Source organism: Gouania willdenowi, chromosome 1 (genome assembly GCF_900634775.1).
Source record: "Gouania willdenowi chromosome 1, fGouWil2.1, whole genome shotgun sequence".
Classification (NCBI taxonomy): domain Eukaryota; kingdom Metazoa; phylum Chordata; class Actinopteri; order Blenniiformes; family Gobiesocidae; genus Gouania; species Gouania willdenowi.
The window spans coordinates 9,602,312-9,623,966 of NC_041044.1; the positions used below are offsets into that span (position 1 = coordinate 9,602,312).

General features: G+C 39.4%; 1 protein-coding gene across 2 annotated transcripts; it reads left to right on the top strand.

Annotated features, from left to right (window-relative positions):
* The first annotated feature begins 199 nt into the window (after positions 1 to 199).
* On the top strand, positions 200 to 21,041 carry ltv1 (LTV1 ribosome biogenesis factor). 2 transcript variants are annotated; one of them, XM_028447998.1, is made up of 11 exons: positions 200 to 369; positions 4,059 to 4,190; positions 6,710 to 6,904; positions 7,183 to 7,270; positions 9,634 to 9,769; positions 9,955 to 10,159; positions 11,652 to 11,779; positions 11,915 to 12,051; positions 14,301 to 14,353; positions 16,188 to 16,388; positions 19,363 to 21,041. In XM_028447998.1, the coding sequence occupies exons 1-11, from the start codon at positions 367 to 369 to the stop codon at positions 19,471 to 19,473; spliced, it is 1,389 nt and encodes a 462-aa protein (XP_028303799.1). In that variant the 5' UTR covers positions 200 to 366; the 3' UTR covers positions 19,474 to 21,041. The 2 variants fall into 2 exon arrangements, with proteins under 2 accessions (XP_028303799.1, XP_028303810.1); XM_028448009.1 differs by having other exon boundaries at positions 16,191 to 16,388.
* Positions 21,042 to 21,655: the final 614 nt, after the last annotated feature.

Genomic DNA, 21,655 nt, shown 5'->3' on the forward strand with positions numbered 1-21,655 from the left:
TTTTGAAGAGTATAGGAATATATGGAAGAGTGTGAGGGGGAAGTGTTTAGGGGCAGGGAGAGGCAATAGTTTTGTTTTTGTTTATTGAGAAGGAGCATGGAGCCTGTTCCCCACCCCGGGTCAGACGGGGGCGATAATGCACCAAATGGTGGAGGCCAATCACCAATGAACACCACGAAGAAGAAAATAAAAACGAAGAAGAAAATGGCCGTGTCAACAGCATGGTGATGAAGAGTCCAGCGTGGATTAACATCAATGCCAGTTTCTTGGGTTTAACTGGTTTACAGTGAAGCAGCTCGGAAACAAAGTATTGGGTTACATTGAAACTTACCTGTCAAAGACAACCAACAGCAGAAACGTGACATAATGGTAAGATGACGGTACTATTTGCTAAATGCTACCTATGCTAGCACAGATCGGCTAATGCGGGGCCTGGCCAAAACAGTCAAATGAGGATTATTGTAATGACGACTAGTGATGGCGGGTGGATGAGCCAGGCCATGTGAAACGTTTCGACACATGCCATGACCCAAACTATTGGTACTGTGTTCATACTGTGTCACTGCGGCTCAACACTGACACCTGCTGGATCTCACATTCGTCATTGCTGGCAACTTCACTTGATTCAAGTAATAAACTAATGCAAAGATCTAGTTTGAAAAGTAATGTAATTTAAGCTGTTGTATTATTTTACAACTTAAAAAAATACATTAGATATCTTTAAAATATACAGTAATATAGGTGAATAAATAAGGCAATTAAAGTGAATGTATTGTGAATGTGATGCTGCTTATGTAATTGTCTTTGAGTCAGAGATTTTATATATATATATATATATATATATATATATATATATATATATATATATATATATATATATATATACATATATATATAGGCCAGTTCTCCAGCTTCAGAGAAAACCATCTCCCATGGGACTGAAGATGCTGGAATACATAACAATTGCATGGACAGTTGGAAGAGGTTGGAATGTTTCTCTGGCTGTCACAATTTTTTAGGGGATCCTCCTGGTACTGTGCAGTGTTGCCCTCAGCCAGATATCTCTGCACCTCAATAATGCATCTGTTGGTAGTTTGCCTGTGATACTATCATCTCATTGCTGCCGCACTGGGGTGGTCCATGATATATTGGGAAAAAGTAAAGTTCATTGTAACCCAGCTCCACAAAAAGGTTCTATCTCATGAAAGAAAGATGCACTGCAAAAATGGAGCAGATTGACACGTGTTTAAAGGTCACTTCAAAGCCCCACGATTTGACCCCATATTCCAATTTAAGAGGGGAAATTGTCCAAGAAATGCTGCTCGGTGTACCAAAAATTGGCTGAGGTGGAGGTAAACACCAGGCCGAAGCATTAATTTGCTTCTGATGACCTGTTTGATTTGGAAACTCATGTTCTTTGAGCAGATATGGTGAAAGTTTGCAGGAGGGCTCTGGAAGAGTCACAACCGTGAGAAGATTATAAGAAGTTCCTCAAACTTTGCATGATCATCTTGGGTGGCGCAGATTCTGCAGCTATCTCCTTTCGAGCACCCGCAGCATTCATCACGCACGATGGATGGCAAAGGCCATCTACTGTTTCAAAATGTTCTCGTTCCAGCAGTATTGATAATTAATTACATAAAATTTTGAAAGAAAAACAACACACTGAAGACATTTTAAGCCATAGACTGTGGTTATAGATCATTCTGTCAATCAATCTGAAATGAAATGGCAACCGAATCTGCAATAGTTTTTCTACGTTCTATGATTTTCAGCCACTTTAACTACTGCCTAACAAGTTGGTCTCAGGCAAGTCAGAGTGCAAAAAGACCTTTGGAAACGTTATACAAACAAGCCATTAAAGTCATGGATAGAAAACCAAGGCACTATCATCACTGTGCAATCCTAAAAAAGTACCACCTTTTAAATTGGGACAGTCTCCATAGATTTGCAGATCTGAGTCTCATATACAGAGTAACACATGATTTGGCCCCAGCTCCTCTGGCAGAATTAATCAGCCAAAGAAACAGCTCTGAGCACATCACTGTTTTAATACTGTAACAGGTACTGTTATTGACTTGTAAATGTATTGTCATGCTTGTGCGACCCTGGGACGCATGTAGAGTGGATTTACTGCGTCCTTTTAGATTTTTATGCGTCAGGGACGCAGGACGCGTACCTAGCAACATCACTGCTTATGTAAAAATGTAAGTTGTTTTAATGTTATTTAAAAATAGGGATTATTTTTTTCTGTTCTTCTTACTCACTTGAATACTAAAGTTACTTGTTATCTGACCAGCAGAGCTGCATGATGACATATTAATTTAGGCCATGAATGTTGCAAAATTAGAATACTTTAAACCTGCAGAAAAACACCACATCAGATGTGCCCCTCCTCACCCTCATGTTCAGCGAGTAAGATTCTGAAAAGACTGTGGCTGCATCCGAATAGTCCCTCCTATCTCCTTTTCTATCCACTTTTCCATAACCCCGTGGAATAATATGCCTAGAAAAACTTTAGATAATATTTTCCTAACTCCTCTCCTAACACCTTTCCTTAACCCTGTGACGTCAGGTAACTTACATAATCTCCATTACTTATTGTGAGTTTCGGTGAGTGCTCGGGTGCGCGTTTCCCTGTAAATGTTGTCGCTGCAAGGAATTGTGGGTCAGCATTATCTTGTCTCCTTTGGTAAAGGATGCATCAGTGTTTCTTAGGCAGTGTTGGGAACGTTACTTTAAAAAAGTAATTAGTTATAGTTACTACTTGTTCCAAAAAGTAACTGCGTTAGTAACTAAATTACTCTATCATAAAAGTAACTCACTACCAAGGAAAGTAACTATTTGCGTTACTATTAAAAAAAAAAAAAAAAAAAAAAAAAAAAAGTTGCTCTATGTCAAAGAATTCACATTTTTTAGATGCGTGTATCGTGAGGTGCTTCATTAAATTTGAGTTGCTTACAACAGATGTGGACAAAGTCTTCACTCCTGGATATAATGAACACTTCACATACACGTTCTTGCCTTTGACCACAATTAATTTAAAGTAGTGTTTGTATCATGACCTTAAAAATGTCAACTTTTCATCAGATTGCTCCACGCTCGCCATCTCTGCTGCTTCATCCAATCTGTAGTGTGTGTGTGTGTGTCTCGCGGGTGCTGGCATGTCGCCTTAGCCAATCATAATCGCTCACCTTGTTTTTAACCCGCCTCCTCTTGCTGGCACATGTGTAAAAACACTGGCTCTGATTGGCTACCATGAAACATGACGCAGCCTAAGCCAATCATAATCGCTCACCTTGTTTTTAACCCACCTCCTCACAACAGTCGAGTCAGAAGCCGGGGATGCTTTCGGATAACATTTTATTTAATCAATGCATGTAACGCACCGCATTTAACGTTCAGTAACGATAACGGCGTAATTAGTCAGATTACCCCGTTACTGAAAAACAAACGTCGTTACTTTAAACACCGTTATTCCAAACACTGTTCTTAGGCTAAAGGAGGTAAAAAAGGAAACATTGAGGAGCCACTTTTCCTGAGCTTAAAGAGAACTGGGACGCTCTTTAGCATGGCCACCACTTAAACACTTCCATGGGTGAAGGAACAGTGGATAGTAAAGGAGATAAGAGGGACTATTTGGACGCAGCCTGTGCCTTGGACTAAACTGGAAGTTATAGCCTTACCGGGCCCTCTGGGTCACATGTGACTTTGTTGGTATGATTTTTATTTATTTTTTATTTCTTTGTTGGTATACATTGTCATTCAGTGCTCAAAGCACCTCCTCTAGCGGTTATGCAGGATTCATAGAACCGTAGTTGCACATGTAACTTTGGTTTTAGGTGTTTTCCTGTTATGACATAACTAAGAAGCTTGTTACCAATACCAGGCTTTTTGCTGAGGCACATGATGACACTTCATTAGATCTAGTTGTGTTGGAGGCGGCATGGAGAATGTAAAACCTGCCAGAATTGGTGAACCCTGATCTGTTCGTAAATTACACTTCATTGTTGTGTTAACAATAATGAACATTTAACTTCAGGTTTTTTCTTTTCCAGCCTCATCGAAAGAAGAAGTCGTTTATTGAGAAGAAGAAGGCAGTGACCTTTCACCTGGTCCACAGAAGTCAGAGGGATCCATTAGCTGCTGATGAGAATGCACCACAGCACGTTCTCCTGCCTGCCTCCAAGGTAAACGTCATTTAAATACTTTGACACTCAAATGCAGTGTTTTTCATAGGTTTACAGCATCAACATGGTTTAATTTAATTTAATTTATTTCATTTCTCTCATTTAATTTTCTCTGATCGTGGCAATATTCAAAATTTTCTATATAAGGAAAACACAAAACACCCAAACAAAAGAAATCTCGTCATATGAAGTCGGGTTGTTTTTTGTTTTGGGTTTTTTTTTTTTTTTTTTTTTTTTTTTTTTTTAGGTAAAGGCCAAATTTGTTTGGTACTACCTGATACATATTTGCAGAAAATCAAACTGTACCATGTTTCAGGACCTAAATGCATCCTTGTGACTGTGGGAGTGGAAGAGTTGGCTATTTCCATGCAGGACCTGAACATAACTATGTACGCACAAGAGTGTCATGGCTCCACTTTTTGAAATGCGATGCAGGCCTAGCACTTGCAGGTGTAAATGTGAAATAAACCATTTAATTCAGTCCCTGTATGAAAGCGAAAGTAAACAGGAGCGCATTGCTTCGCTCTAGGACTCTGCCTTTTAACATGCTCGGGCTGAATAAACAAAAGAAGTGTGCGCACACACACATACACACACACAGGGGCTAACAGCAGACGCTGCCCCCGCTTTCAGAGCCAGTAGACTGGGGAAGAAGTCCACCGCTCAGCCTCTTCGCTCGAACCGAGAGACATTTTTGCCGTTCACACATAGGTTTTCACCTTTCTGCACAAAATGCGAGTGAAATAAAGCCGTGTCACGTAATGCAAATAACTTTTTGGTGTAAATATAGTGGGAGCAATGGGATCGGCGAGTTAATAAGCCGATCACATTAACTCATTCACTGGCTGCCAGCCATTTTAAAATCGGCAACCCCACTCAGTGCCAACCATTTTAGAGCATTTTGACACATTTTTAAAGACTCACAGAATATTTTGTACTATGATAATCTGGAATCTGAAACCAAATTCTGAATGATTAGACTCTCTTCTTTCATCATAGTTTTTTTCTAGCCTGTTTCGTTCTTCCGTTATCAGCAGTTGATTAGAGACAAGTTTCACACAAATTGCCAGTTTCTGACAAAATGCTGTGAAAAAAAACTTTTTCTGAAAAACCTGCCAGTACTTTGAGGCATTTTTGCTTTTGTGACACCTCAACATTGGTTTCCTTCTATAAAAACAACAATGAGACTGGGCTTTTGATGGCAAAATTATGATTATTTTGCTATCTGGGTCAGAGTTTAATGGATTTCTTACTGTATTTTGGCCGTCCTCCAAGTCTCTCCCCCCGTCAGTCTCGACACACGAAACTTCCTCCTCCTCCCGGACATACCGAGTGTCACCGCCTCGGTTTGCTGATCGTTTTCTCTCAAGATCGCGACACTTTCAATAGTCCACTTTGTTCCACACATGCTCTGGTTGAATGTGAGCTGCTGGGAGCTTCACCATCAACTCTCGTAGCGCCATTTTCTGTCTCGTAAACTCCTTTCCTCTTCCTCTGATCTCTGCCCATCGTGGATAATCTCTCATTCAAAGGTGCGCTAATGCCACCTATCAATCAATCAATCAATTTGTATAGCGCCAAATCATAACCAATGGTATCTCAAGACACTTTACAGTAGAGCAGTCTTAAGGACGGACTCTTCATTTTATGGATACACACATATGCATATATGCGTATGTACACATACATATGTATCCCAAACCCAACATGAATTCATCATGGTGGCAAGGAAAACCTTCTGTTAAGCAACAGGAACCTTGTGTGGATCCCATTCCTATGATGAACAGCCATCCACGTTATGCTGTGTTGGGTGTGTGCAGAGGAAAGGGTGGAGACAGAGTTGTTGAGACTCTGTAACTCCACACTACATGGCACCAGTTGGTCACTACATCATAGTACAAGCCTGATATTCATGAAAGAACTCTGTTACATTGTCTCCTAGCATACCCTGTCAAAAAACACAATTGACGTATTTTTACATCAATGGCAGCGAGCATTTGGATTTGAAATTATGTATTTTTACGTTAATGAGTTAATTGCATTAAATGCAAAATATCGGCCGATCCGATATAGCAGATCAGATCTGTGTAAAGCCTAGTGAATAAGCTATTTGTGTGTTCTCTATAAGCCACATTATGAATAACTCGCATTGCTCTTTTCTGTAGTGAAAATAAAGGATTCATGTTAGTAGAGTATGTATTATCCAGACTACACAATTGAACACATCTGAAGTCCACTGACTATTTTAGACTGAGAGCAGGTTGGGGGGGCTGGTTCTATCAGACCAATTTACATTCTAAATCCAAAAGAGCTGCAATTCTTCTTAATAAAAAGGGCTACATTTATTATGTCTGGAGTGGAAGAAGATCCCACTGCTCGCTATATAGATCGAGACTGAGTTAAGTCTTGTGGATAGGTTAAACAATACCCCAGTTGTCCTGGTAATTGATAATGGTGCTCTGAGATCGAACCCCCAACCTTTCGATCAGAATATGACTCATAGCCTTGTTTTTTCTCAGGTGGAGATGGAGCAGAGGCAGGAGGAGCAGAGAAAGTATGGCGTGTTCTTTGATGATGATTACAACTACCTGCAACATTTAAAGGAGGCTTGTGCATCGACTGAACTGGTGGCAACTGGCTCCGCCCACCATGACAAACCAGCTGTTCTGCTCCAAGATGATGATGAAGAGGAGGAGGAGGACAAGGGCGTTCTGGTGAGGGTGCTCTGAGTTCCTAGCAGAGGCGAAGGGTGGTGCTCAACTAACCCTCCAGACTGTGATGATTACTGTAAACTTGTTGAGTGATGTAAGGATGTTTTTTGAGGGAACATTGCCACCTAGAGCCAGATAATGACCCACTGTTTAGTATGAACTCAGTTTCTCAAATGGCTTCTAAATGTGATCAGTTGTCTATGTTTCATCCATGGACTGTAGCCTTTTTGTGTTAAGTTTTAAAGCAAAGCTCTCTTCTCAACTGTTCTGTTGATGATCAGGCTGCAACGATCAAACTGCCATCCTCGGTATTTGCATCAGAGTTTGAGGAGGAGGTGGGACTTCTGAACAAAGCCGCTCCGATTTCAGGTAAGAACAATCTTTCAAAATGTTAAATCAGTCATGTGCGTAAGTCAGAAAAGCCTTGCAGCACTGTTGTTTCTGGCTACGCGCTATTCTCCACGTGTGCTTAGTCAGTCACTGCGCGCCTCTATCCCATTTACGCACTCTGGGTGGAGCAGCCCTGAAATGTGGGCGTTCCCAGTCAAATCTGGCCTAACATGCATTTTCCCAGTGGCTTAAGTTTTTTGCTGTAACACAAGCAAGCCAAAGGGTTAAACTGTCCACATTTCTAATATGTTGACCATTTAATTTAACAGTTCTAGGCACAACAAAATGTGGTAAATTTCAATATATTTTATCCAGGCCGTCCACTCCTTTTCTTGGGCGGACAGTGGGAGCAGTGGCGCGGAGGTGCAGCTGTATACCCAGGTGTACGCTTCGGCTGCTGCAACTCGTTAAATGAAACTCTGACAGACCTCAGACTTCTGTGCACGCTGCTTAGACTGATGTCCAATATTCTTCATACTATTTACAATGTAAAGTAAGGCTGGGTATCACCAGTTACCTCGCGATATGATATATCACAATATTTTTTTCCTCGCGACCATCGATATATCGTGGGAAATTTCCTCCACGATGCATTACAATATCTGTCACTGAAGAAATTCAGAATTTATTGACTGCACTGAATCCATTTTACAGGATTTACAAAGCATTGTCAATCAATTTTACATGAATGAGAGCCAAATAAAAGAAAGTTTATACTGCACAGTGGCTCTTCTTAACACACATTGACCACAACTAGTCCAATGTCCTTGTGTTATGTTTAAGTCTTTAAGGGAAGACTGATACAAAATAATGCTTCACCAAAATACTGTTAATGTTATATCAGTGCTGCCTAACAAGCTGAATTAACTTGTTAAGCAACTGGAAAATGTCCTTGCATATGAAAAATAAACATTTCAGTCAGTGCATTGATGCTCTCGTTCACAACACTCTTTGTTGTTTGTTGTGTTTGTTGATCAAACACTCTGAGCAGGTGATCGTGTTTACGGAGCGATGCAGCGCTGAACGAGAAATGGACAGAGTTTTACAGGCAGAGCAAAGTTAAGCAGGCACTGGTTGGCTTTGTATTTAAGAGTCCGTGATGATTTGTGTAGTTTTTTGGCAGTTTAGACGAGTTTTCAGGCGGTTTATGTGGTATTTAATGCAGCCAAGACTGGAGAGGGAGGGCAGTGCACCCCAGAAAGAGCTCCCTAGAAACACTTCCCAATTAAAAAAAATAAAAATGTTCCTGGCCTCATGGTGACACATTTCATGCTAATTCTGTACATTTGGAAATTGTATTTGGGCCTTATACTTGTGTAAGAAGGGGGGGAAATAAATGAAAAAAATAAATAAATAGATAAATATTGATATTTGGTGCCATTGAATCAATACAGTACTGCTAGATGAAACCTTTCGCTATATCATCGTATCAATATTTTGGCACACCCTTAATGTAGTTTGAGCCACTACAAGGGTAAATATCATGTAACACAAGCTGTCATCTCTGCAGAGCTTGGTGAAATGGACAGGATGGATAAATGGTAAATGGACTTGATTTATATAGCGCTTTTATAACTACACTGAAGCAGTCCCAAAGCGCTTTACATATCAGCTCATTCACCCAATCACTCTCACATTCACACACCAGTGGGACAGGACTGCCATGCAAGGCGCTAGTCGACCATTGGGAGCAACTTAGGGTTCAGTGTCTTGCCCAAGGACACTTCGACACATAGTCAGGTACTGGGATCGAACCCCCAACCTCTCAATCAGAAGACGACCCTCTACCACGGCCACGGTCGCCCCTGAAACAGTTCAAACTCATTATTAAATAATGCTAAACTTCAGGTTACATCAGCTCCATAAGGCAATAAACAATTTAAATGTAAAACTGCTTATTATATTGGGTCGATTTACGTTTCAGGAGCATGTAAAAAAGAAGCTTAAGTGCAGACCGGAGAATAAAGCCTTGTGTGCTCCCACAAGACCTGAGATCTTTCCCTTCATGACTCTTTTTTATCATTCTCATTAAACCCACCAGGATCATAGATTTTACTGCTACTGCATCAGCATTTATGCAAAAAAAGGCACAATGTAGTGTTATGTGCCATTTTTGAAATAATTTTATTATGTGGAGCAGTTGCCTTATCAGACTGAAGTAGGAATAAATATGTGAAGTGTCGAATGGCCAAAACTCTAAAATGTATCTGGAGTTAAACAAGAATGATCAGTTTTTTACTCTGAATTGATTAGGATCCCTTTTTCATACACACAGAGCAGAAAGCGTCTCCTGTATTTCCAATGTGTGAAGTAAGAGGAGGGGTTTCTGTGTTTGACACTAGGACCTCGATTGGACATGGACCCAGACATTGTAGCTGCCCTCGATGAAGACTTTGACTACGATGACCCAGACAACATGCTGGATGATGACTTTGTGGTGAAGGCGAACTGCAGCAGCAAAGCTGGAGAAGAGGAAGAGTAAGAACTACATTGTTTTTTCAATTTAGTGAGTCCTCCCTCACAGTTGGCCTTAAACCAACAGTAGATGTAATCAACAATGGGTGTTGGTTCAAGTGTATCTGATAAATGCACATATCTATTATTTAAAAAAAGTTTAGTTATATAATTATACTGATATCTTCTTTGTGGTAACCATGTAACAGAGGAGATGATGATGAATGGGAGGATACAGATGAGGAAGGGGACTTTGACTCTGAAGGTGGTTTTTCTGGCGACGAGGAAAGAAACAATCACGAGTGTCTGTTTGCTGACGAAGAGACGAAGAGTCGCTTCACTGAGTACTCAATGACCTCATCAGTGATGAGGAGGAACGACCAGCTCACTCTGCTGGATGACCGCTTTGAAAAGGCGAGTGCTTTCTACAACCTCGAAGAATCATAGGTTATCATCCAAAGCAGGGAGGTAAGGTTCTACCTACTGGGTGTGGAGATCGTCCATGACAAGTACCCGATTTTCGACTGTATAGGCTGCTATTCTTTTTCATTTAAAGTTGAGGACGTTGCGATATGGCAGAGCACTTTGTGTACATTTTTCAGCAAGTCGGCACACGTTTGTCTAGTGAAAGGAGCTGTCGTGAGACAGAACTGTGTAGTACCGATAGGGATGTCCCAATACAACTTTTTCATTTCCGATATGATACCAATATTTTAGCCTTGCGTATCGGCCGATACCGATATTGATCCGATATCAACATGAATCAAACATATATTTTTTTTTTCTCTCTTTTCTTTAACAAAACATAATAATTACTTATTTTGTAGTGTGGAATTTGAAATTTGGCAAAAATGATGCACTCAGCACACTGCAGCGATGCAATGTGCCTCGTATAAATAGGGTGGTGTCAAAGTGGGGGAAAAATACATTGGAGCATGTTACTGCAGAAGTCCTACATCAGTTATGTTTGTTTTTATTCTCTATGCTGAAAATAAAGTTTGCTTTGATAAAAAGCAAATACCAGTAATAAATTGAAAATTTTTGGACTTGTGAGGGGGGGGTAAATCAAAGATACAAAAAGTTATAAAATGTAATATCTCAGGCAGCTTTGAATAGTAGGAAATTATATACGGCATAAAGTTGCCAAATTACCACATCAGGTGTGATCAGGAGCGATCACAGCTATAGATTTGAGGATGATGGAAGTGACACACAGAGAGAGTGGAGCATCTGAGCAGTAGCCATGTTCTAGTAAAAAATGACCATAAAAAGCTGTAAATAGACTGATGACATGGGGCAATGAGAAGGTAAGTTCATGTGTAGATGGAAACTCATCAGTAGAAACTGACGTAAATCTCCGTTAATCCAAACCTGATTGTCTGAGCCGTTTGAAGAGCACCCTCACCAGCCAGTACAGTGTGGCTCACTCTTGGATTTTTCTAGGCATGTTGTCAATTTTTTGGAAAGTGGCTAATGCAGCACGGTACCCCTTACTGATGAGCTCAATGGAAAATGAACGAGGGTACACATAATTTCGCTGAAGTTATTTCTCACAAATCTCTGCTCTGGACTTAATTTCTTATTACACTTTTGCCCCTGATTTAGACTTTAGAGCTTCTATAACATCAATTGTTTTTCACAAAATATTTTTCAGTAATAAATATTTAATTATAAGCATAAGTTTTGTTTAAAAACAATTAAATTTAATGTTATATATGTGATTAATCATTGTGTTAAGCTCTTGATTTGCTGAGTTCATAGCTAATTGAGGTTGTTCCTGTGAATGGTTCCTGCTCTCAGCTTCACAATGTGACTGTCTACATTTCATCCATTGACTATGTACGTAGCCATTTTGTGTTAAGTTATAAAACAATAACGTTCTTCCTGTGTATCGTTCCGCCATCAGTTCTATGAACAGTTTGATGACGATGAGATCGGCCCTCTGGATAACGCAGAGCTGGAAGGCTTCATCGAACCAGACAGTGCTCGCCTAGAAGAAGTAATTAAAGATTACTTTAAAGAGAAGGAGAAAGAGTAAGTTTATTTTACAAAATGCAACATTCCTTTTCAGGCAGGTTTTTAAACATTAGGAGTCTTATTGTCACTCAGAGATTATTTTATGCAAATGACCCAGGTGTGTAACATGAGTCCTGTCTTTGTGTGTGTCAGCGCCCTGAGGCCTGAAGACTTGGGTCCAAAAGAAGTGTCAGGAGTAAAAGATGAGGAGGAGGGGGATGAGGAGGAGGAGATGGAAACAGTTGTTCTTGAAGCTCCAGAAGAGAAGTGGGACTGTGAAACCATCATCAGTGAGTCTGGTGTGATATTGTGTATATTCTTAGCTATATCTACTGCTGGAGGGGATCAGAACAAGGTATACCTGTTGTGGAATAATTATTTTTAAAAATGTCAACAACTAAATGAATGAAAAAAAAACATTTGGAAACATGTCTAACTTTGCAGTCTGTTGTCCTACTGTCGGAAAAATGTGTGATAACATCATTGGATGCAGTTCACACAGCCAGATTTGAACCCTTTATGTATGTCTGAGGCATCTACTCTTGCCTCAAACATAAATATTAAGAAAATCAATACCATTTTTAGTTCTAATACAGTACTTCTATAATTTCCTTACGTTGACACAATACATCTACTGGAGGGTAGTTGATGACCATAATAAGTAGGGGTTGGGGAAAAAATTGATTCACATAAGAATCGCAATTTTAATCATCCACAATTCTGAATCGATTCATTAACTTCAAAAATTGATAAAAAAAAAAAAAATATTATTTTTTTTTTTTTATTGTAAGTCAAACTGTACAAGTAAAAATACAAAACCAAAACAACAACAAACAAAAAAAAAAGTACATGACAAAAGCAGTTTTACAGTGTATATATATATATATATATATATATGTGTATATATGAAACAAAAGGAGGAGTGTGTGCGCACCAGAGCTGAGGAGGAGCTGAATAAGTACCTGGAGGCTGATCCACTGTCTCTCTCAGATGACCCCCTTCATTGGTGGAGGAACCATGAGACAGCTTCCCCTCTACTAGCATAATTAGCTAAACACTACCTGTGCATCCCTGGTACTAGTGTTGCAGCGGAAAGAGTATTCTCCACCGCTGGAGATATTGTGACAGAACAGCGAAGCAATCTTAGTCCAGAACTCGTAGATCAGCTTCTTTTTCTGCAAAAGAACCTAGATGTTTCTGATGGACAGTAATCCGACATGGACAATTATGTACCGTGTAATCCTACACACCAAGCCCAAGATGTGTCCACCATTATTTTGTGAATTGTTGAGAAATCACACAAAATAGCAGTTGTTGACCGGCAGTTGTTTTACTCTAAAAAGGAGAACTTTCTGTGCAGCAGCTGGTTCATAGTCATTTTAAACACATTCATTGGTATTGTGCAAAATGCTGGACCTCATCCATGGCAATTTCTTACAACCTGGCTTTAAACAAGGGACCAAGTTAAATTTCTTTATTTCAGTAGAACTATGCATGAGAGGGTGAGAACCATTATGCTCCCATGGTTACTGGTGGTACTGCTTCATTTAGCTTGTAAGGTCTTTTAATGCATGTGGAAACAGAAAGTAGAGCCAAAACAATGTCTATCTGCATTTACTAGGGATGTAACAATACAGTCAGCCCATGGTTCACATGGTTCTGATGGTTTGTTCCGTTAAAATGTTTCCACTGTTAAGTGTTTTAAGTACATTTAATTTTAATTCATACACATTCCTGTATATGGTGTATTGTATGACATATACTAAACAAAACTTAATAAAATAACAATTCCAATGGACACAATCCATATAAAAACTAATAAAATATTCATTCAAAAATGCATTATTTTCAATAAATAAACCTGTGCTTCAGTAAACTTCAACTGGCCATTTATTTTGTAACATAGATCCAGCGTATTTAAAAGATGACGTAGCCCACATCTCCAACCACTGAAATGGCTGCTAATCCCTGGTGATGAACACCTACTGTCTTTGTTATTTTTTTTCTCTGAACAAGTGAAGTGTTTTTGAACGAAGGCACTGCATTTTGGTTGATGGTATTGCCTGTTTGGTCACCCTGCTTCAGACAATGATATCACTGGGCGATTGCACTGCAGATGTGAAGTCATGTTGGAAGTGTTTCCATTTAAATAGGCGATACGAGTAAAACAATGTTTACAGACACTCATTTTTTTGTCATCGTTTTCTCTTGTCATTAGACTCGACAAAGACTGTGCTGCTTTGTCAAGCTGTAGCTGCTCCTCACTGCTAAACATGCTAAAAGTAAATAATGTTGTCAGCATCATCAAACTTTACAAGCACAAACGGGCACAAAGTAGAGAGATAAATACAATGCGCGGAGCCTCTGTTTCAAACCGTAAAAACCACAGTTTACAAGTCAGTGTTGAACCACGGATGCGGTACCGAACGGTTCAATATATTATTGAGAATTGTTTAATGCCTGTTATTTACTTTTAAGCAGGAATGTGATTTATCACTGTAGTGTTTAACCTGCTGTTTTTTTTTCTTTGTTTTTCAAGGTACATACTCTAACATCTATAACAGACCCAAAGTCATAGAAGAGCCACGGAAGGTATGAAAAAGTTCAACTGTCAATGTGATGAACATCTTACTGTGTGTCTCTGACTTGTAGCACAAAGTACAATAGAAAGCCTCTGGAAGTCATTCCCCTGTTGCTACAGATCAGGGACTATTACGGCATTTTGTGACCTGATGTACGGTTTGTAAATTGAATGGTGCATGGCTCAGTTGGTTCCCAAATGGACTGGATTTGAAAAATGCCATCAACGATTCTTTAACCGCTATTAACATCTAATGAACTTCCCTTCTAGAAATCATACTTCAGTAAAGTACTTTGCAAAGCATTCAGGAACAAACTAGGGCTGCCACCTTTGGTCATTTAGTCGACTATTTGGTTGATGCCGTCGTGGTCGACCAAGATTTTCACTGGTCAACCAGCAATGATATCAGTTTCAATACGGTTTAAAAAAAAAAGCAATGCATTTATATAGGTCTTATAAATGAAATATCAAATATAATTTATTTAATGCCTAAACATGACTTGACGTCCAGCAACAGCTGTGTAAGTGCGTGCTGCGGTGCAAAAAACAAAACAAAACAAAAAGTGTCGCGCTCAAGCTGTTAATACGCAGTGCGCTGTCCTCAAAGCAGATCAGAGCAGAGAGGGAACAAAATAAGACATCCACTATTGAATCAATCTTTTTTTCTGCACAAGAACATGGATTATCCTTATATTTGATACGTGGACTATGTGAATAGATCCACTGTCACTGGCGCTGTGGGCGCACTGCGCACATGTGTGTGTTTGATGTGCTGGTTTACCCGTGCGCTGATCTGATGTTGATATTTACAGATGTCTGTTAATAAAAGCAGGCTTACCACTAAAACAAGCGTAAATATGTAATTTGTATGAGGAAAAAATAGGTTTTAATTGTCGGTTTCAGGTCGGGCACGGATATAAATACCTAATGTCTGTCGGACCTGTAGGTTTCACTTTTGCTTTGTTGGGTTCTGGTCAAAGCTTGAATGAGGTTCATATCATAAACGGTCTGTGTTAAAAAGCAAATTGGCAACCCAAAACGCCAACACTAAATATTTGTCTTTCTTTTTTTTTCTCCTCGTTTTCCTCTGCACCTGCTCATTCATTCTCCATTTTTTCTTTTTTTGGTCAACTAATCGCTTTGTGTGCCATAGTCTCGGTCAACCAACCTACAGCCATAGAACAAACATGTATTCCCTTTAATTTTTACACAGCAGAATCAATCTGGTGGCACGACTGGACACTTGGACAAGCCAAATTTTGTTTTCAAGTATTTGTATTTGTATTGTCAGCAAACCCTGCATCTTTCTGGCTTAGCTGTACAAAGCTGTACAGAACCTCATTTTGTTACTGTTATGTCCATAACATAAAGATTGTATCAAGCAGGAAAATATATAAACTAAACTACAAAAACAAATGTCGGTTTATGTGATATCTTCCTGGTAAGTTTGATAACACAAGTTTAATCAACTACATTTCCTGAAAAAGTGTTGGAAGCTGTACTTCCCTCCATGTCTCTGACCATATCAGTGGTATGAAGTGGCAAGTGGTGCAAATAATCATAACAGTTTGGAACTCAATTGGTATGGCTGTAAAGCCTTGAAGTATTGAACACCACAGTGTATTATTATTTTTGGAACACACTATGACCACAAAGGAGAATCATAACAATTGATTAAGTGGGAATTTAAAGAATTCTTATTCAACAATTCTATTTTCAACAACTTTTTACAAGGTTATTTTTACTACTTCAGAGATTGATATTTGGAGTCCACTTTTTCTAATTAAATCAAGTAGTCGCCAAGACGATGTAGAACTTGTCACCTATATTTCCTTTGTCCCCTAGCAGAAGCCAATTTGTGTGTCCAGTAAGACGGGCATTCCCCTAGACGTCCTCCCCGCCAAAGGGCTGACGGCCAAGCAGGCGGAGCGCATGACAAGGATCAATGACTGCGACCTGCCCCGCGTCTCCACCCAGCCTAGAAACAAGGAGGAGAATTTGGAAGAGAGGAAGGCTCGGAAACAGGCCATCAAGGTCGAGCGCAAGGTGAGGAATACTATTGTCGCTTTTTGGATGCTTGTGATTTTTATAGTAATGCACCAAAATTTCAGCCATCGAAAAACACTTGTCTTAACAATACAACCCGGCTTAAACAGGATGTTGTGACGGCACGAAAAAACACTGTGATCAGCACACACTTGTCTGGAAATGGGCCAACGTGCTTTGTGGAGCGTCCGTGCATCTTAGCACTAAAGTGTTTTCTAAGCAGAGGGTGAGACGGAGCATGGATTGAAAACATTAAAAAGTTCACTCTCAAGTCATATTTACTGTATGTTTCTGCGTCACGTCAACACTGCGTCAGAACGGACTCCTACACTGCAGCCTGAAGCGTAGCTAAACAAAATCAAAACTATGCATCGGCAGCATGGATTCAGCTTTAAAGTCTGTAGCACACGTTTCATAGAGATCCTCTGCACTTCATCACAACTTTACCTGATTCGCGTTATAAAGATCATTACTTGGATGTAATATTAAAACAGCATGCTCAAAAAATGATGCACGCCGCAGTGAATGTGGACAACACACGGAGACAGACGTGTGCAGGAGACGGAGAGCTGAGCTGACAGTGAGAGACTGTCAGGAACAGACTTCACTGTGATAAAGCAGAGAAGCTGCTCTTCATCAAGAACTTAAATGCGCTTTGTGGTTTTATGACAGAACATAGATCATTTGACTCTCTTATAGGTGCCCAGTCAGTTATAGGCCTGTACATTATTATTTAATGTATATTAATGGTGTCAAGTTACAGTAAGCGTTTTATTTAGTATTTTATTTTATATTGTGCATTGTTGGAATTATAGCACATTATTTAGTCTAGTATAGTTATGTCAAATCAAGTTCTTCTCATCTGCAAAATTTGCCGGCTTTCATGGAAGTGCGATTGTACCTGCAACAGCCTTTAAAATACTGATTTCGTGGTTCCAACACTAGGCGGAGCTGCTAGGTAGGTTAACCAACAAGAAAAAAAACTTGTACAAGAAAAAACAAACCTGAACCATCTTCACCAAATTTAATGGATCAGGCAATCATGAAAATTGAGCCATTCACTATTTTAACTTCTCTATCACTTGGTAAACTGAGCTAGTCTGAGACATGCCCAACTATAAGGAAAACAGAGCCGTGGTGTAGCAGCTTCATGAATGTAAAGATGTTCACATTACGCAACATACTCAACACATTACCACATGTGTAACATACTCAACTCATAATGACAGTTTTCCTGGTGTGTGAAGGGGAAAGGTGGAGTGAACAGTGGACATTAACTATATAACTGTGTGTATATATATATATATATTTTTTTTATTTTTTTATTCCATGTTTAGCCTATTGTGAAAAGTTTTGGACACCCCTGGACTATACTTTTGACTTCAGGCTTCTCCCCAGCGCTGTTGAGCGTAGGGGCCCCCGACGTTGTAATTTGTATGCCCCCTACGCTCCATTTTCAGCAGCATAGGAGGGATTTTCTGTTTTTCTTTATTTAATTGGTTATAATTGTTGCACACTTGGACACAAAAGGGACTTCCTGTGGCCTCATTTATGAAAGTGTGCCGAGGTAAGCTGGTGTACGCTAAAAACCAGTGAAAGGTCCGGTGAACGCCCTTAATGAATATTTACGAATAAAAATTTCACGGTGGATCAAGGGGAAAAACTAGCAAATGAAACAAATTTCACTTAATGTGAGGTGGAGGTATTAATTGTTGGTGGACACACGCAGAAAAGCATAATTTGGTGACAGTGCGCATTACGAATGATAGAAAGGGAGATTGCGTTGCATTGCCTCAGAGCGTTAGACTGTGACTGAGGTAAAAAAAAAGAAATAGTCAGACATAAAAGCGGGGGAGAAAATGTGTATTACTCTCCATAGGAGGAGTGTCCATTCAACAGGTGGAGGAAAGAGCGCCGGAGTTCAGTCTCACAGACAGAAAGCTGGAGGATAATTGGGGAACCCCTCTGTGTTATAACAGAGGCTGATGGGGACACAGATGCACTATACTGTATGTACTCGGAGCATGGGATTCAAATGTATTTCCTTGTTTGAAATAATAAAGATGAACAGGTAGTAAAACACCTTTGGAACTGCAGTCATAGGTATACCTCAACTGTGACAGACAAAATGAGAAAAAAATTCCAGAAAATCACATTGTAAGATTTTTAATGAATTTATTTGCAAATTATGGTGAAAAATATGTATTTGGTCAATTACAAAAGGTAATCTCAATAGTTTGTAATGTACCATTTGTTGGCAATGACAGAGGTCAAATGTTTTCTGTAAGTCTTCACAAGGTATTCACACACTGTTGCTGGTATTTTGGCCCATTCCTCCATGCAGATCTCCTCTAGAGCAGTGATATTTTGTGGCTGTCGCTGGGCAACACAGACTTTAAACTCCCTCCAAAGATTTTCTATGGGGTTGAGATCTGGAGACTGGCTAGGCCACTCCACGACCTTGAAATGCATCTCATGAATTGATGCCAGGCAATACACACACCTAATGAGTGTGAATTGTGCATGCGTAGGTGCGATTCTGTCAGTATGCCCCAGGGCAGCTGTGGCTACATTGTAGCTTACGACCACTGGTTTGACTGATGTGAGTGACTGATGTGAATGAATAATGGCTTATGTATGCACTTTGAGTCTCCTAGAAAAAAGTGCTATATGAAGCTAACCACAGCTTCCTAATTACTTTATGGTGTGGTGTATATGTACAGTTATATATGTATATTTTTACATTGTGTTTTTTTTTTTTTTTTTTAATCAATTGTGTCCTTTTTAATGTTTAATGACTGAGTGATTGCATAAGAATTCCTGTTTGTGGACTTTTAATGTATGCACAAGTGAATAGCAATGTTTTAACATGCATGTTGCTACGACAATGAAATAAAATATTAAAATCTAGTTGCTAATAAAGTCCAGTTGTAATCCTAACTGTGCATGAATTAACTATTTGTTTTTCATTCAGGAGCGGAGAGTTGAGAAGAAGGCTAACAAGATGGCGTTCAAGGAAGAAAAAGTCAGGCAGGAAAAACAGATGCTGAACCTCAAACTGAACGTTCAAGGCCTGAAGCTTTAGAAGTTTCCCCTGACACACACTGACATGCTGCTCTTTATCACTGCCATCCTGGGAACAAGAAACTACGCCAAACCAGAGGATTGTGACTGTGTGACGAGATGATTCAGGGAGACCTGAACAGACAACGAACCCTGAACATGGGCCATAATTACATCCAAACTTTCTAAGCGCCTGATTTTGACTGTTTGCTTGTACACATGGTTGTCCTACATTGGCTCCGGCAAACATTTAAAGACAATGTTGTGAAAAGCAATTTTTAATCAGATTCACCACTCTGAATAATCATCACTTTAGTTAAGCTGGGCGGAGCTTGTTTTGCTATCTTAACATGACAATATTTTTTGTCTTTAATCTAAATTATTCATGATGAGAATTTTCATTTCCATGAGAGAGATAAATACCTTTATCACTCTCTGTTCTGCTTCTTTATTTTCATTATCCTAACAGCAGTTGAAACACCTGAATGAGTTTAATGAATGACTTGTTTATTGGAGGTTATTTTATGATGTGAGATTAAAGGGATGTGGAAACCAGTCATGAAAATGCTTTTCCAGTGGAGGTAGTGACTGTAAATGTTTGACAGCCTTTGGTTTCAAACTATTTAATGGTTTGAACATTTTACTTAAAATCTGTTTACCTATAAGAATAATACATTGGAAAAAGTATACAGTGTGTTAAAGATGGAATTTCTTTGTTTCAATTTTTTTTAATTCAAGACAACTGAATGGATGCGAGTCTTCATTTTATCAGATTAAAATGTTGTATAAAGAGTTTGACACCGACATACCCCAGCATCCCACCTCATGTCCCTCCACATTCTGGCTGTTACACGATACGTTACTGTCCAGCTGCCTTAGATGCCATCGACCGTATTTTCAATTTTAAAAAAGCCAGAGGTAAATATCAGTATCTAAGGTGATTACTGTCCTATTTCACAATAGTCTTTTCCTCATTATGCTTATCAAATATTATTGCCAAACAGCCTTGCCACACTAGAAAGCAATGATCTATTTGAAACTTTTCAGTCTGGTTTATGGTATAGCCATAGGACTGAGTATTCTTGAAGGTGACTTTTTTTTTTTACTGCAACAGCTTTTAAGTTCTGTAAATTAACCCTGGCACAGTTGCATGCTGGCAAGTATCAGCACATAACACCTGTTGTACCATGTTTAAACAGGCTTCCTATTTTATTTAGAAAGTCTTCATTACTTTCAAAGTCCTTTATGGTCTTACCTGTGGTTACATTTTAAGTCTAAGCATTTATCAGCTCATTTATATCCTCTCATGGGAAGTCTTCTGGAAACTCCAGAGTCCCAGTTACACGAGAGGGGTCAAAGTCTTTGCTTACATAGTGCAGAGGCTCCAGAATGATCTGTATGGGGTACCAAGACAATGAATCATAATCCATGGCTATATTTAAGGTGCGCCCAAAGAGCTTTACTGCTTCATGATCCTGTACTTCTGGTTGATAGTCTAAGTAGACCTGGGCAATATATCGAGACTTCTATTTTGGCGATATGGAAAATATCTATTATTAAACTAATTTTGTATTAAAAGACTCATTTTAAGAGTCGCTGCTTTTATTACCTCTCTGAAAAGCATGAAAGCACGGTCATGAATTGCTGAGTGCGTCCTAACAGACCTTCCCCCAAACAAGCCCCACTACAGAACTCACTCACACGTGCGATTTGTATCGTATATATCGCTGTTTTGAGAAAAAAATATTGATTATGTTTTGTCCATATTGCACAGCCCTAGTGTAAAGCATTTTATATATGAATGAATACAACAACTTATAAATACAAACATGAAAAGTGCTCAGCGATCCATGGTGGGGGTGGCCATGCTGCTAATTTTCTGCTGGACTTAATGTGCGCCTTGAGTTTCATCTGCATTGTGTTATCAGATGCATATTATTAAAAATAAATTCCCTTAATTGCCATGTATGTACGAGTATATACACAAAAGTCATTGTTTTTAAAACATCCTTGAGCCGTTAACAGCCACAGTGTCACGCCTGAGGAGCAGCTGAGGTAAAGGCCTTGTTCAAGCGCCCACAGGGATAGCACAGCAAATCTGAGCCAGCGACTCTCTAGTTACAGAAGAAGTCAGGTTCTTTACCCTTTGGCCATCACTGCCTGTATTATCCTGGTTCAGCAGCTGATACTGTGTTTATAAATCA

Excerpts from the sequence above, each read along its gene's own strand:
- ltv1 (XM_028447998.1), top strand. Across the intron at positions 6,905-7,182 it reads AGGAGGACAAGGGCGTTCTG|GCTGCAACGATCAAACTGCC; the intron begins GTGAGGGTGCTC and ends GTTGATGATCAG. Across the intron at positions 9,770-9,954 it reads AAAGCTGGAGAAGAGGAAGA|AGGAGATGATGATGAATGGG; the intron begins GTAAGAACTACA and ends ACCATGTAACAG.